General features: G+C 45.3%; 1 protein-coding gene across 3 annotated transcripts in view; it reads left to right on the top strand.

The window, feature by feature from the left end:
- The window catches only part of Pip5k1b (phosphatidylinositol-4-phosphate 5-kinase type 1 beta), a 270,694-nt gene extending 265,824 nt beyond the window's left edge, over positions 1-4,870 (top strand). For all 3 annotated transcript variants that reach the window (XM_060387780.1, XM_060387797.1, XM_060387789.1), the window contains exon 15: positions 4,120-4,870. In XM_060387780.1, the coding sequence (XP_060243763.1) occupies positions 4,120-4,122 (3 nt within the window). In that variant the 3' untranslated portion in view covers positions 4,123-4,870. The remainder of the gene's footprint in view (positions 1-4,119) is intronic.
- Positions 4,871-15,093: the final 10,223 nt, after the last annotated feature.

Below are 15,093 nucleotides of genomic sequence, written 5' to 3'. Positions count from 1 at the left end.
CTTCATCCAAAGTGTGCAAACCCTTCAAGAACAGCAACATTCCCGTCGTCGGCACCAAAGCTTCTCAGATGAAGTCTGCAGCCCCTGGCCCTGTGAAAAGAGCAACTGTGCCTCTGGCAATGAGTCCTAATATTTATTTAAGAGTAATGGTAGGAAGTTTGGACTCGGACTCTTCTACAGTTTTTCTATCGCTATGACAAAAGACGAGCTAACCAGCCCATTTAAGAAGAAGAAAGGTAGGGCCAGATGACTTAATAGGTAAAGGCACTTACTGCCATTCCTTCTGACTTCATTTCTGTCCCCTCATCCCACATGGGTGAAGGAGATAACCAGTTCCCACAAGTTGTCCTCTGACCTCCTCATGTGTGCCACAGCACACATGGCTCTATACACATGTGGCCTAGCACACACGCGCAAAGTAATTATTTTTAAAGATAAGGGGGTTTACTGGGGGATTGTTTGCAGCCGCTAGTTGCTTGTCTCTGTTACATCGGGTCCATGTGAGGCAGGATATCACAAGAATGCACATGGGCGAGGAAAACCACTCACCTCGTGGCTCAGGGTCGAAAAGCCTTTTCAAGGGCACATCCCCATCTCTTTATCAACTCAAAACCACAACTCTCACCTCAAACAGGATGAAATATAGTTTATTGTAGAGCCAAATATAACAGACTGTGGCCTAAGAAACCTCAGATTCCAGGTTCCAACATGGAAGCAGTTTCCTGAAGTTTCTGTAGTAACAGAAGAAAGAACATTATAAGTCAGGCCACTTTTAAAATACGCTGGGGTGACATCAGAGAGATGGGTCACAGCAAAGCAGAGAAATCTCATTAACTGCCTCCGGTACTGTCGGATGGCCTTCCTAGCTTTGAGGTTCTGGAGAAGCTAAGGGAATTCATCCCAGCAGATTTTTATCTGATAGCCACAGAATGTCAGTTTCAACCCAGAGGTAGGTAATAAGGAATGGCTGTTTAGGAGACTTAATGATAGCCCAAGACGAGCTGTAAATTGGCTCTGGACCTGCAGCCTTCCATCCCCTTCCCATATCTGCAAGTTCTAATCATCAGTCAGTCTGTGCAGACACCGCTGCTCTCCAGGAATTCAAACTCACAGCTTCCTCCCGATAAACTGCCACCCAGCAGAACCACCAGCTGGGGCAGGTAGGAGGCAGAGACAGGCAGAGCTCTGTGCTCTGGAGATTAGCTGTGAAGTTCTTTCTACACACATGAAATTCCATTCCATGGTCCTGCTCCATCTTGATTTCTACAGCACTGATATATGTATACATTATGCCTAGCAAAACGGTGAGCCTTTGAGTTGCTGCCACTATTAAAATGTAACACAAAAAGAAGCTTCCAACTGTGCTAAATCCCCAGGTGACTGGGCTTCATGAAGATAACATCCAGTGGAGGAAGTATATGAGGGAAATACAATAAAACGTACCGAGTGTAAATACTTATTTAAAAAAAACAAAAAGCCTGCTGTGGTAGAAAGCTGAAGCCAAAGTTATCAGTAAGTCACAAGTTCAGGGCCAGCCTGGACCATGTAGCCAAGCCCTATCTCAAGAAGGAGGAGGAGGAAGGAAGGAAGGAAAGAAGGATGGATGGATTTTAGGCTTCCTTGACAAGTAGTGACTTTGACCTTGAAATTCTGGGACTCTCAGAGAACAATCAGGTGAACCCAGAGAAAGAAGAGACCTCAAAGCCCAGGAGACAGTGTTGAGGCACTGTAATGGCTGGCTGCAGATTTGTGGTTATGCTGTGAGTTATTGGAAAAAAACAGGCAGAGTGATTCAGGATGAGGTGATGTGCTGTCATGGGAAAGACACGGGAACAGTAGGAAATAGAACAACTATGGAACAGAGCATGAAAAAAGCAGAACTGAAGAATCACTAAGAGAAACAGGGGCTTACTATAGGAAAACAAGATCGGGTATTTGGGCTTATGATAGTTGGAAGGAAAATGGTACCTTTCTCCACGACATTTTGGCAAGTAATTCCAACTTGAAACCAAAATGGGAATGCTCTGGATAGCAGATAAGGGGATACAGCATGGCTGGGGGGCAGAACAGTTGCCTGGACTGTGCAAAGTGCTGGGCTTTATCCCAGCGGTATCACTTGTAAGGTTAACATCCAGAGGACCATGAGCGTTTTGTGAGGTTGTTTAGCATGGGCTCATTTTGACAAGTCTTGAGTGATGTGAAGTCTTGCCTTTTCCTTCATCTCTGAAACCTTAAGATAACCCATTGGCTAAATATACTTTCAAAATAGTATGTTGGAGGTGGGGACCAAGGGAAGAACTGATAAACAGTCCATGAGCCAGGACAAGAGACTTCAGGGAAGACTTGACGTCTTCTGTTGTCTTGCCCATGCGTGCTGTTCAGTCAAAAAGGGACCCTGTCTAGCTTAGTTAGGTTCATCAGAGGGAAAAATGAACCATAAAGTGAAGTAATGAGGGCTAGAGACGTAGCTCAGAGCCAGGGCACTTGCCTTGGGTTCAATTCCCAGTACCAGAAAAAAGAAATAATAATAATAATAATAATAATAAGTTATAAAATTACAACTCACAATTGGGTCAGATTATTTGATGAATCAGTTATTGCCAAATGGGATTGCCATTGACATATCTAACCTCTCCTATTTGGGGTTTCCATATTGATGTTTATTTGCAGTTTGTTTGCTTGTTTGTTTGTTTTGAGTCTTAAGGCTCAATTCCAGAGCCTTACAAATGTTAAACATATACTTTTATCACAAAGTTACATGCCTAGCCCTAATTTTATTCCCCTTATATATAATAAGCAGATTATGCATGCTGCTTATCTGCAGTCACTACGAGCTTACAAAGTGAAATAATGCACAAGCCAATAGGAAAGAAAATGCCTCTTTCAAGTCTAAATCTGAAGGCATAGGGACGTAGTTTAGTTCCTGTGGTGTGGAGAAACAATGACAGAATAGCATGTGAGTGTGTGTGAGTGTGTATGTGTGTGTGTGTGTGTGTGTGTGTGTGTGTGAGTGTGTGTGTGTTTAACATTTTATCTCACATTAACACAAACAAAGAAGAGTATATCTCTACAATTGTGGGTGCACACACCTTTAGTCCAAACTACTTGACAGGCTGAGGCAGGGGGATCATTTGATCCTGGGATTTCAAGACCAACCTGGTAACATAACAAGACCCCCTAAAAAGGAAGTAGGTAGGAGGTTCAAGGAAGGAGGGAGAGTCCATCCCTCACAGCCACTCTGAGGAACGGTCTGTTAGTGCTCTTCTTCCAGGGTCGGACCCGACTGAGCTTCCGAGATCAGGCAAACTCGAGTGTGTTCAGGGCAGTATGGCCGTTATTCCTATTCTATACATGAAACAGGATTTAAAGGCTGGGAAACATCCGTAATGTTTTGTGGCTTAGATAATTAGAGAGTAGATTGGACCCAGTGTATGCTACAGACTAAAATGGTACTCCCCACATATACCGTGACACATCTATCACAGACTGATGTGGCAGCCTCTGCTTTCTGTTATTTATTTTGTTTCATTGTTTTGCTTTGCTTTGCTCTGAGTCAGGGTTTTATGTAGCTCAGGCTGGCCTCAAACTCGCTATGTAACTGAGGATAGCCTTGACTATTATCCTCCTGTCCACTGTGTAAGTGCCAGACTCATAAGACATACATCATGCCGACCTTGCCTGGCTCTGCTTTTAAGTGGTTAGCATTTTAGCTTGGATATCTGATGGCTTGTTCTACTGCTGGCCACCAGGATATTGTTTGGAAATGAACATAGCATTCATGAGTTCAGGACTATGATCAAATTGTCCTCCCATCTGAGCACCCTCCTGGAGCCCTGTGCACTGAGAAGGCAGTGTCTTAACCTTGCTTCATTCTAAGCCCATACCGTCTGTGCTGTGATTAACTGGGGCTGGATCTTGATAAGCCGTGAGGAATCAATATGCCACAGGCCCCCAAAGGAGCACACGGTAGTCTAAGAAAATCCCAAGCCTAACGCGTGTTCTTTCAGATGCAAATTACTGGAAGAAATAACAATGGTCCCACACACCGGCGGGAGTTAACAAACCGATGCTAAAGCCAAGTCTCACACCTGCTTCCCTTTCCTCTCTGTTTTCCTCCAGTAAATGAAAATGGTAACTGCCCGAGCACATGGGTAGGACCCGAACACCGCTGTGGGAGAGAACTTTCTCCACTGCCGAGTTCTCCAGAGGAACGGGGCTGAGCCCCAGCACACGCAGTGAGAACAGCTGGACCTTAAAGACGTGCCATGTCCGGGAGCCGTGGTCTGTGGCTGATCAGCAGGTGAATGTGAAAACCCCACACTGTTCTGTGGCTGCTGTTGCTTGCTGACTGTGAAGAACTGCATGAACTGTATTTGAGCTGCTTTTCTATACCATTGCCAATCAGTTTTTGGCCTGGGAAGTGCTATTTTTCCTATAGGCTCTTGCCTTGTTTCATTTTGCATGCATCCAGTGATTATCAATGAGCAACATATGGAATCTGCTTCTATTTTTTTTAAAACTCCATCCATGCAAAATGATACATAAGGTATAAATCCTCTCTCTTTGTTTCAAAAATTCTAATCATAGCCCACGTCATTGAGAGCTTCAATCTGTTTCCTTTAAAGATCAGTATACTAGGTCTGCCTTTACTTTATAGAAAGCTAGCTTCTATAAAGATTTTTTTCACTGTTTACTAGTGAAATGAGAAAAGCAAAGCTATTTATAAAGGGCCTTATGTCTTGTATATACATTGTCTTTGAAATATTTGTGATTTAGTTTATTGCTTGTAAAAGAGAAATTATATAATTTATTTAGTAAATACTACTGTAAACTATAGTTTTATTGAAAGAAATAAAATATTTTGTTCTCAGTTATGGTCATACATTTATTTGAATAACTATAGTATTTGCTCTGTGTGTGTGTGTGTGTGTGTGTGTGTGTGTGTGTGTGTGTGTTGGGGTGTTTTGGGGATCAAATCTAGTACTGTGCATTTGCTAAACAAGAAACTATAACCTCAGCCCACATTTTTGTATTGGTTAAAAGAAAAAAGAAGTAAGTATTGTTAATAGAAATAACCCCCAGAGGTGGTGGTTTGAATAAGAATGGCTTGTATATTTAAATGCGTAGGGAGTGGCACTGTTTGAAGTATTAAGAGGTGTGGCCTCACTGGAGGAAATGTGTTACTGGAGGTGAATTTTGAGGTTTTAAAAGCCAGGCCCAGGGCCTCCCCTGCCGCCTGCAGATCTGGACGTAGAACTCTCAGGTCCTTCCCCAGCACTTTGTCTGCGAGGCACATAATGGACTACACCTCTGAAACTACAAGGACACCCCAGTTAAATGCTGTCCTTTGTAAGAGCTGCTGTGTCCATGGCGTCTCTTCACAGCAATAAAACATTGCCCTTTCGTAACGTGTCTTAGACAGGTAGAAGTGGAATAATAAAATTCCTAGTTCTGAGACAGTTTCTCCCCGTCGTGGGTTCTCTTCAGCTAGTCCACTGGGCATTGCCAAATATGCTGGTGTTTCAGTCACCATGTTGTGTTATGGTAACAAACAACCCCAAAACTGCAATTGATTTTATCAGGACGGTTTTATTTCCCACTCACACATGTGGACCAGATACAGCAACTCTGAAACATGCTACTGTTCAGGCAATGGAAGAGAACAGTAGGGGCCCATAGCATTTCTACTTGGATAAAGTACTTTTCCCTTCATGTTCCTTTGGCCAAAGCAAGTGACAGCGATGTCCTAAACCAATGGGATTGGAAATGCTTCACACATGGAAATGAAGCCAGCAGAGGTAGTGAATACTGTAAATAAGGAATTTACACCATCTGGTAACCAAGGTTACAGAAAGACATTCCTGATGAGATGCTCAAAATAAAACACTTAATGTTAAAGCAGGCTGATTCGAGTAAACAAACATGGCATAAAATTTCATGAGTGTAGGCTGGCGCTACCTTATGCTCGTTTGTACACTCACACTACTCGACATACGTAGCAATTTTACCTGCTGTGCCGAGGCAAGGATCCATCTTGACTTAGGATCAGTTCTAGGTTCATTTATTTTTTGCTGCTGAAACAGAATAGCAAAGGCTAGGTAATTTGCAAAGGACGGAAACCTGCTTGTGGCTCTAGAGGTTGAGAAGTCTGAGACTAGGCACCCTTAAGACCATCACAAGGCAGAAGGGCAAAACCAATTCCTCCAGTCCTTTTCAGAGAGGGGTTGGTCCAGACATGAGTACTGAGCCTTCGTGGCCTAAACATCTCCAGTGGCTCTAGCTCCCAGAATGGTTACACTGGGGTTGGAGTTAGCAGTGTGTGGAGTTCATCATGGAGTTCAACAGAGAGTCCTAAAGTGAATGAAGGCATCCCCTGCCTCCTTCCCTCCAGCACTGGCGGTAGCATTTCGGCAGCCTGCTTCTGGGTTACCTAGCAACCTGTGATGTCATCATGTGTCAAGTAGTCACACCTGGCAGGTGTGGTTCAGTTGCTCCATAAAAGGACCAACCTGCCACTTTGTCTCTCTCTTGCCTTCTTGTTCTTGCACTCTCTTCCTCTCTCCTGCTCTCTCCCCTTTCTCTGTTGGGGGTGTCCCCTCCCCTCCCCCATCATGTCTCACTCTCTCCTTTTCTCTCTCTCTTTTCATCTCCATCTAATAGATCTCTTCCATATAATAGCTGCTGTGCATCATCATTCCAATTGGTGTGTGCTGGCGGGCACTGTCCTTGTCTAAATGTGTCTGCCTGCACAGCTCTCCCTCTCATCTGTAAGTCTACACATTTATCTCAGCTGGGTCCTCAGTAGAGGGCACACTGAATCCTGGGAGTGTTGTAGATGGTATACCTTTGTGTAGATGAACTTATTATTTTATGGGTTTCATTTTTTTTTAATTTATTCATGAAAAGGAAGTCTATAATTTCCACTAAATTCATATGACATTGGCCCAGGAAATGTTAAGAACTGATATTTTGAGGACTAACTCAAATGTCATTTTAATGCAATGAGTTTGTCTCTGATCCTAACTCTCCACCCCCACTTAGAGCCTGTATGAATATACCCTAGTTACCTCCTCTATTGCTGATCTGATTGGTAAAGCCCACACCCATTGTCAAGGTCATTCTCCTGCACTTGAGGTCATTTGACAGTAGACTTTAACCACATATGCAAAATGTTTTGACAGTGACATCCTCTCCTTGGAGAAAGCATGCCCAGAGCCTTCTTACCTGCTGCAATTTTGATTGATTTCTGGGCCTTCTCCACCTTTGCCATCTTGGGATCTCCATTCACCAGCACCCTGGAAATTTACCCTTCACCTCCCTCTTTGGTCAGGTCTCCTCTTTTCGGGGTGCTGCAGCTTCCTGGTTTTTGATTACTATCTTCATTTGATAAAGCACATCAAAGGATGTCAAAGGGTCAGGGGTGACATGGCTCCAGCTGAGCCAAGCAGGTTTTCCTCAGCATCTTGAAACTTAAGCAGAGATTCATAGGAGTATTTGTAAATGAGGCATCAAAGACAGTATCTCAGAAGGCTGTTTGTGTGTTTTTATAGGTGTTAAACAACAAGTGTCCATGGTTTTTGTCTTCTGGGGCCCCAGGTCTTTTAGTTCATTCTTTATGCTTCGTGTGTTTGTGTGTGTGTGTGTGTGTTTTCTGGGGGTCAAGCACTCTACCACTGAGTGACAGACACATCAAGTCAACTTCTTTTTGTAAGCAAAGCAAACAAAGAGACAGAAAGAAAAAAGAAATGTATGTAAAGCAATCCCGAGGGGCTGGGGATGTATCAGTTTCCCAGCCCCTGTATCTTGGTAGAGTGCTTCCCAGCATGCACTGGGTTTGATCTCTGACAGCACACTGTCCTGGCATTGCAATACATGCCTGTAATTCCGAAATTTGGAAGGTCGGGGCAGGAAGATCAGAAGTTCAGTGGCATCCTTGGCCACATAGCAAATGTGAGGCCAATTTGGGATGTATAAAGCCTGTCTCAAAAAAACAAAAGTGACAGCGGGGCATGGTAGTGCACCCCTTTAATCCCAGTACTTGAGAGGCACAGGCAAACAAATCTCCATCAATTTAAGTCCAGCCTGGTCTACATTGCAAGTTCCAGATTAGCCAGGACTACACATTAACTCTGTTTAATAAATTAATGCGTAAACAAAGTGATGACCACAGAATTGATCACATTGAATCTTTGGTGTCTATTCAGGCCAGTGTTTAATGAGTGCTTTAATCCCAGCACTCAGGTGGTAGAGGAAGGTAGGTCTCTGCGAGTTCAATGCCAGCCTGGTCCACAAAGTGAGTTCTAAGATAGCCAGAGCTACACAGTGAGAACCCTGTCTTGGGAGTGGAGGGTCCTTCAGGCAAGCTAGGTTGATCATGCCCAGACAACAGATTGAGTTCAAGGAGTGAGCTCAAGGTCAGCCTAAGCAACTTAGAAAAACTCTGTCTCAAATAAAAAGCTTAATTTGGGCTGGAAGGCTGACTCAGCGGTTAAGCGCACATAGTGCTCTTGCTGAGAACTTGAGCTCTGTCCCCTGCACCCACATCAGGAAACCCACAAATTCAGTTACCCCAGCTTCAGGGGATCCAACGCCCTCTTCTGGATTCCACACACACATAGTGTTCGCTCACACAGACAAACACATATATACATATAAATAATAAAATAAGCCTTAATTATATTATGCATATGGGTGCATTGCTTACTTTTGCATTGTTACACTAAAACACCAGGACCAAAGTGTCTTCTAGAATGAAGGATTTAATTGGGCCTACAGCTCCAGAGTGATAAGCGGTAAGTCTATCACAGTCACAGCAGGGAAGGGCGGCAGTGGGCAGAAATGGCAATGGAGATAGAAGCCAAGAGTTTACATCTTGAAAAAACATATAAGAAGCAAGGGGAACAAACTAGAAAAGGTGGGAGTCTTCTAACTCTCAAAGTCAGCCTCCAGTGACACGCCTCCTCCAACAAGGCCACACCTTCTAGGCCTCCTCAAACAGCATGGACAACTGGGGACTAAGCATTCAAGTGCTCAAGACCCGATTAGCAGTTTGGTTGAGGGAGCTGATGAGTCAGTGGTTGAGGGAAAGCCCCCAAAGCCTATTAGCATACCTGCCCCTCCCTTCTTCAGTTTGAAGACTTCTCCCACAGGCTCTGTCTGTTAGATGAAGACCAGGTCAGGAGGGACCTCAGCCTTCCTCGAAAACTGGCTTCTTTCCCGTTAGACTTTACAGCTCAGTCCCTGTCCGTCTCTCCTGTCACGTAATCATCCTCAGTGAACAGACAGACCATCCAGGCAGCTGAGCAAGGAATCATCCCAGGATGAGATGCTGCAGATAACACAGCTCTGAAAGGGACATCTGCAGCCATTTAAAGTGACTCAGCAGGCGTCTTCTGCCATCGCCATAACAACTACACTTGTGGTGCAGCATTAGGGCCCCCAGAGAAGCGGCAGAGCACTCATGTTTTCCCTGAGGCGGGCACGTCTAGGCCACTTAGCCCCTGGCTGACCCATCACACCTGCTGTCTGACACTCCAAGAAGCTCTGCTGGAACAAAGCTGTCACAACATCCTACTGTCAAGACAGACCCTAAAAGCCAGAGGTCACAGGCCCGCGTGCAGAAAGAAAGCCCAGGGGGTTTCAGCCTTCCATACACATTCGATGCACAGTGGCCACACTTGGGACATTGAAACAATTCTGATGATTGGTCCCGCCTCCAGAAACAGACAACTGGAAGACACGTGACTTGGTTTCAGAACTCACAAAATCTCCCCTCCTAATTCTCAAGCAGGCAAGGTTTAGAGCCATGAGTTGCCGTTAAACACATTTGCTTGACCTGTGTCATTGTAGTCTCTACAGTGTATTTCACGTTGCTTATTGCTATTAATTAGCCTTTTTGTTGTATTCTTTTTTTTTTTTTTAATTGAAGGTCCCTTACTGGTCCTCTTTCCATGAGTGGTCAAGATCAAGGGAAAAGGGAGGCAACTGGGAGAGGCAGGGTTATTTCCACATTTCATTTCCACACAGAACCAAACAGACAAGCACAGAATCGCTGCTGCTGTTAGAAGTAAGCAGCATGGGACAGGGAGAGATGGGGAGTAGGGGTGTCATTGAAAAGAATGCAGGCTCCCTGTTACAGGATATTTGATCCCATTGTGAACCCCGAGACTGTGAACTGTAAAGACCTGTATCTTGTTTGGTGTGTTTCAGCCCTAGCACACACCTTTAATCCAAGAACTTTCTGTTCACAGGATTTAATAAAGTTAAAACCCTAGGTCAAGAGGCAGAGCAAGTAACCAGCTGACAGGGATTAACAGAAAGGAAGGACTTTGAAAGAAGGAGATTTAAGACAACTTGGAGAAGAGGGTACTTTAGCTCTCTAGCTCTTGGGCTCTTCCCCTTCTTGGCTTTAGCTCTTGGCCTTGAGCTTTTGGCTTTTTCTTCCTGGCTGTCAGGTAAGCTAGCAGGCTTTTGGCCTTTTCCATCTGGGACATGAGCTGAGTAAGAAAATAAGGCTTTTTCTCTTGGGACATGAGCCAAGTAGAAGGGTCAGCTGGGTGCTTTCTCTGCCTCTCTGAGCTAGCAGGTTTTCACCCCAGCATCTGGCTCCTGAACCTTCACTGGTAAAAATAGAACCGTTGGGATTTTTATTTTTTATAACAACATCTCTCCCCAAGAGGAACCAGAGCATCCAAAACTGTGTGAAGGTGGGAACCATCAGGGATGCAGGGAGACAGTCCAGAGGGTAGGGGAAGGAGATCGCCCTCCCGCTGCTACTGCTGGGAGTCAGCTAACCCCTCCGGTTGGAAGGGGCAGCCTGTCACACCTGAGAGCAGGCAGATCTGGGGCTGCTAGAAGTTGCTAGATGCTCCAGGCAGGGGCCCGGAGGCAGTGCACCAAGGCTTTCCCTCCAGGGAAATGTGGGCGCTGCCACCTTGTTTTTCTGCCGGGGTTCAAGGGTCCTTGACCTCCTCTTAGCAGCTTGCTTGTAATTCGTGCTTGGTTCCTGTTAACTTCTTCTTGATGGCATCCTTGGAGCTGGCATAGATCGTTTTGATCGTAAGGAGTGCACCAGAAGAGTGCCTTGTAGCTGGTAGAGCAAAAGCTGAGGAGCGGCTCAGTTGTCTTAATAATCAGACAGCTCTCTAAGACTGAAGAGGAGCAGACAAACATAGCAGTTTCAAAAGGGAACAGCCAATGGCACCCAAGGGGCAGTTCTCGAAACCAGGACAAGCAGGGCATTTGAGCAGTTACCCTAAGAAGCTATGGGGTCCAGAGCCAAACCTGACCTGTGAGGATTATTAGTGTAAGTTCACCTTGGAGTTTTTACAAGGGAAACGGAGTGTTGCAACTTTGGCAGTAAATTACACCCTGGCTCCCAAGAGCTGCAGCCAGCATAGCCTGGCTTAGTTCTGCTTGAAGTATCCCATCCCTGCCTTTAAGGCCCCCAAGCATTGGCACTTTCCTAGCTGCACCTCGGGTCTACCAGATTGCCTCTCTCAGGTCCCAAAGCAACTCAGGAGAAATGACTAACCCTGGTGCCTGTTAGCATACCAAAGCGATGCCGGATGCTCACTGGGCTCCTTGGATTCTCTCAGCTCTTCTCACCCCACCCCCTATCCTAAACTCCTCCAGCCATCCTTTCCCCAGCTTCTCTTTCCTATATAAAACCCTGTCATTTCTGCCTCATACTCTCTCTCGGTTCCCTTGACTCTCTTTTTCTTGGCTCCCTCTTTCCTCTCTCTTTCTCCTCCCTCTCCCCCCTCCTCTCATGGTCAAGTTCAGTCTGGACTCGTCCAGATGCCTCTTGCTGTACTCTCCTCATACCTATAATAAAAACCTTCTCCTCAGCTATACCTTGGAGCAGTCATCTCCTCACTTCATTCAGTCGCCTCTATCCATTCTGCTCTTCCTCCCCCGCCCCCCTTTCCTAACCAACTTCTGATCTCTTGGGTATCAAGGAAGTGTGCCTACACCACCCCTCAGGTTGAGACAGGGCCACTTTTTGCATTCTTATCATAACACTACCCGTGACTCCATAAGAGCTATTAAGTTATCTCCCTCCTGCATAAGACTAAACTCCACAAGACCAAGTTGATTAGCAACCTCATTCACTGTATCACCAGCAACCATGGGGCCTGGATCTTAACCTTCTAAACCTACAGGCAGATGGTTAGGTAGCTGGATGGGAATGGCGTGGAGTGGATGGAAAGGCAAACACATGCAAGAAGAAAGAATATGAGTAAGGTAAAGGAATGGAGAGTAAAACCAGAGGGCAGACTCCTGTGGCTGAAGATATCTATGGAAGAAAAACTTAAGATGACTATCAAGGCCAGAATACAGATTCAGGGAGCATTTTTGAGGTCCGGCCTGAACTGCTACCTGTGGTAAAATTTCATACAGAGATTTTACTGCATCAGCAGTCCATGTGAAGGGAGAGAGAAAGGAGGCTCAGGAAAGCTAAACACTGCAGAAAGCTATACTGCCTGCATTATAGCCAGAGACTGATGCAAAGAGGGTATTGTCAAAACCCGGAAATGGTGGCTAAAATCAAGGTGGCTTGTCCAATAAGAAGAGGAACCACAGAGGAAACCCAGTTACTACTAGAGATACTACATGCGGGGAATGGAGTAAGACAAGAAAAAGGGAAAATAGCCATTTCTTCAATGCATCCCCGCCTTCCAGGTTCCCACAATGTCTGTCATTATAATCTGCTATAGAGTTTGAGAATGTAATTTGCAAGAATGAGAGCCTCCTACAAAACAGAGCAAAACAGTCCAGAAATTAGAGAACAGACCTAGACATGAATAATGAGAAGAAAGGTGCCTGGGAACCAGGAGGTTACAGTCACTGCCTGACCTTCCTTCCAGAGGTGAAAAGATCATGGTGATGAAGACAGAGTACTGTGGCCTGCGGCCAAGCAGCTCAGCAAAGATCACTATTTCCAATGACTTGTGGGGCTGAATAAAGAAGGGAAAGGTACCTTGTGCTGGCTGATTTAATTTGTCAACTTGACACAGGCCAGAATTATCTGGGAAGAGGAAACTTCAGCTGTGAAAATGCCTCTCTCAGATTGGTCTGTGGGCAAGTCTGTAGGGCATTTTCTTGATCTATGATGTGGGAGGGCTCAGCCCATGGTCCTGAGATAGACAGATAGATAGATGATAGATAGATAGATAGATAGATAGATAGATAGATAGATAGATAGATATAGATATAGATAGATAGATAATTGGTAGATAGATAGATTTAGGGTGAAATAAACCCTTTCCTCCCCAATTTGGTTTTGGTTTTATCACAACAATAGAAAGCAGACTAATACAGTTTGTGGTGGTTTCAATAAAAATGGCCCCCATAGGCCCATAGGGAGTGACACCACTAGGAGGTGTGGCCTTGCTGGAGTGGGCGTGGCCTTGTTGGAGGAAGTGTGATTCAGTCTCCTCCTGCTGCCTGCCAATCCCTACGTAGAACTAGAAGCTTTTTCTCCGGCATCATGTCTGCCTGCACACTACCATGCTTTCTGCCATGGTGATGATGGACTAAACCTCTGAAACTGTAAGCCGGCCCCAACTAAATGTGTTCCTTTATGCGAATTTCCTGCCATCATGGTGTCTCTTCACAGCAAAAGAAACCCTAACTAAGACACGGTTCTTGGTATTTCAAAAGACAGGTAGACCCAAGTTTGTGTGCCAGCTCAAGTACATACTAACTGGAGGATTAGAACAAGGGACTTTGTCTCTGGGCAGCCTGAGTCTGTAAAATGGAGACTACACGGACCTCAGTATGGTTGTTAAAAGAACTGGATGAGAGTATTTATAAAGCATATCACCCAGTGTGAGCTACATTCTCAATGAAGGTCCTAAGAAAAAGGACCCTCTGAGGTTCTGGTAACCTGCAGTTAGCTGTCAGTCAGAGATACAGCCATTGGAGCAAGAAGGTCCACACCCAAACTTGGTTGTTGGAAGCTGTCATTCAGTGATTACTGAGGGCAAAGGAAGGGCAAGCTGCCTTTCCCCCAGCTGCGACTGAGACCACCCCATTCCTGTCCTGGGAGATGAATGTCTACTTCCGGCTGCAGAGCTCTGGCTTCTCAGCGATCTGCCCCAGCCTGAAGTCTGTGCCTGGAGAGATCCGAAGAGTGCTTTCTGTCCTCTCCAGGGGTAGAACTGTGCCTCTTAAATAGCACCAAGATCAGCCACCTGACAGCCTCTGTGACCCACTTTAGACGATTGTTTCTCACGTTCTGCTCCTTCTGTCTTTGTGCAAAGCCCTGAGGCATTCGCTCTATTTGACAGGGAGGAAACGGAAACTCTGAGAAATAAAAAATAGAGCCAGAAATAGAAGTGCATACCTATAACTTCAGCACTCAGGAGCTGGAGGCAAGAGAATGGGGAATTCCGAGCCATCCTGGGCTTCATAGCAAGACCCTGACACAAAAAAATAAATAGAAATAAGACCCAAGTTTGATGGGATTTGGACAATGTGGTGAAACTTTTCTCAAACTTGGAAATAAGGAAAAGAGATTTCTGTAGGTCTTTAGCTGAAAGTTACACTAAAACAGTGATACTGAAGGGAGACAGTTTTTTCCCAGACACTCCAAGGGACCGTGTTGCACTGTCTGGAAACATTAGAGTATCCCAACTCAACCTGGAGTGGATGCTACTGCCACCCAGTGGTTAGAATCTAGGATTGCTGCTAAACTCAGACCACGTGGGGAAACCCCCGGAAGCAAGGAAGTCAAAGGGGTCACCATTGAGAAATCCTACTCAAGGTCAGCGTGGCCATGTTTGACTTATTCCGGACTATTAATTGTGTCTCCGGGGCATCAACGTAGAACGCTGTTTTCACGCCTTCATCTTTTGTCTCCAAATCTAACCCCCAGCAGCACAAAGTGTGTGGAGTTGTCAGCAACAGGGTCTTACCATCACGTTCTGGTGGACAAGCAAGAGAAATGACAATATTCTGTATTGTTGGGAGACCTTTTGGACCAAGAGCTTGTGGGAAGGTATCCCACACCTGGCTTGTTTTCAAGAGTTCAGCCTATTATACCTCTCTGATGAATTGCTAACAGACGTCCAGTCATGGTCCTGAGTT

Source organism: Meriones unguiculatus, chromosome 1 (assembly GCF_030254825.1).
Source record: "Meriones unguiculatus strain TT.TT164.6M chromosome 1, Bangor_MerUng_6.1, whole genome shotgun sequence".
NCBI lineage: Eukaryota > Metazoa > Chordata > Mammalia > Rodentia > Muridae > Meriones > Meriones unguiculatus.
This window is presented reverse-complemented; position numbering and strand designations above follow the sequence as displayed.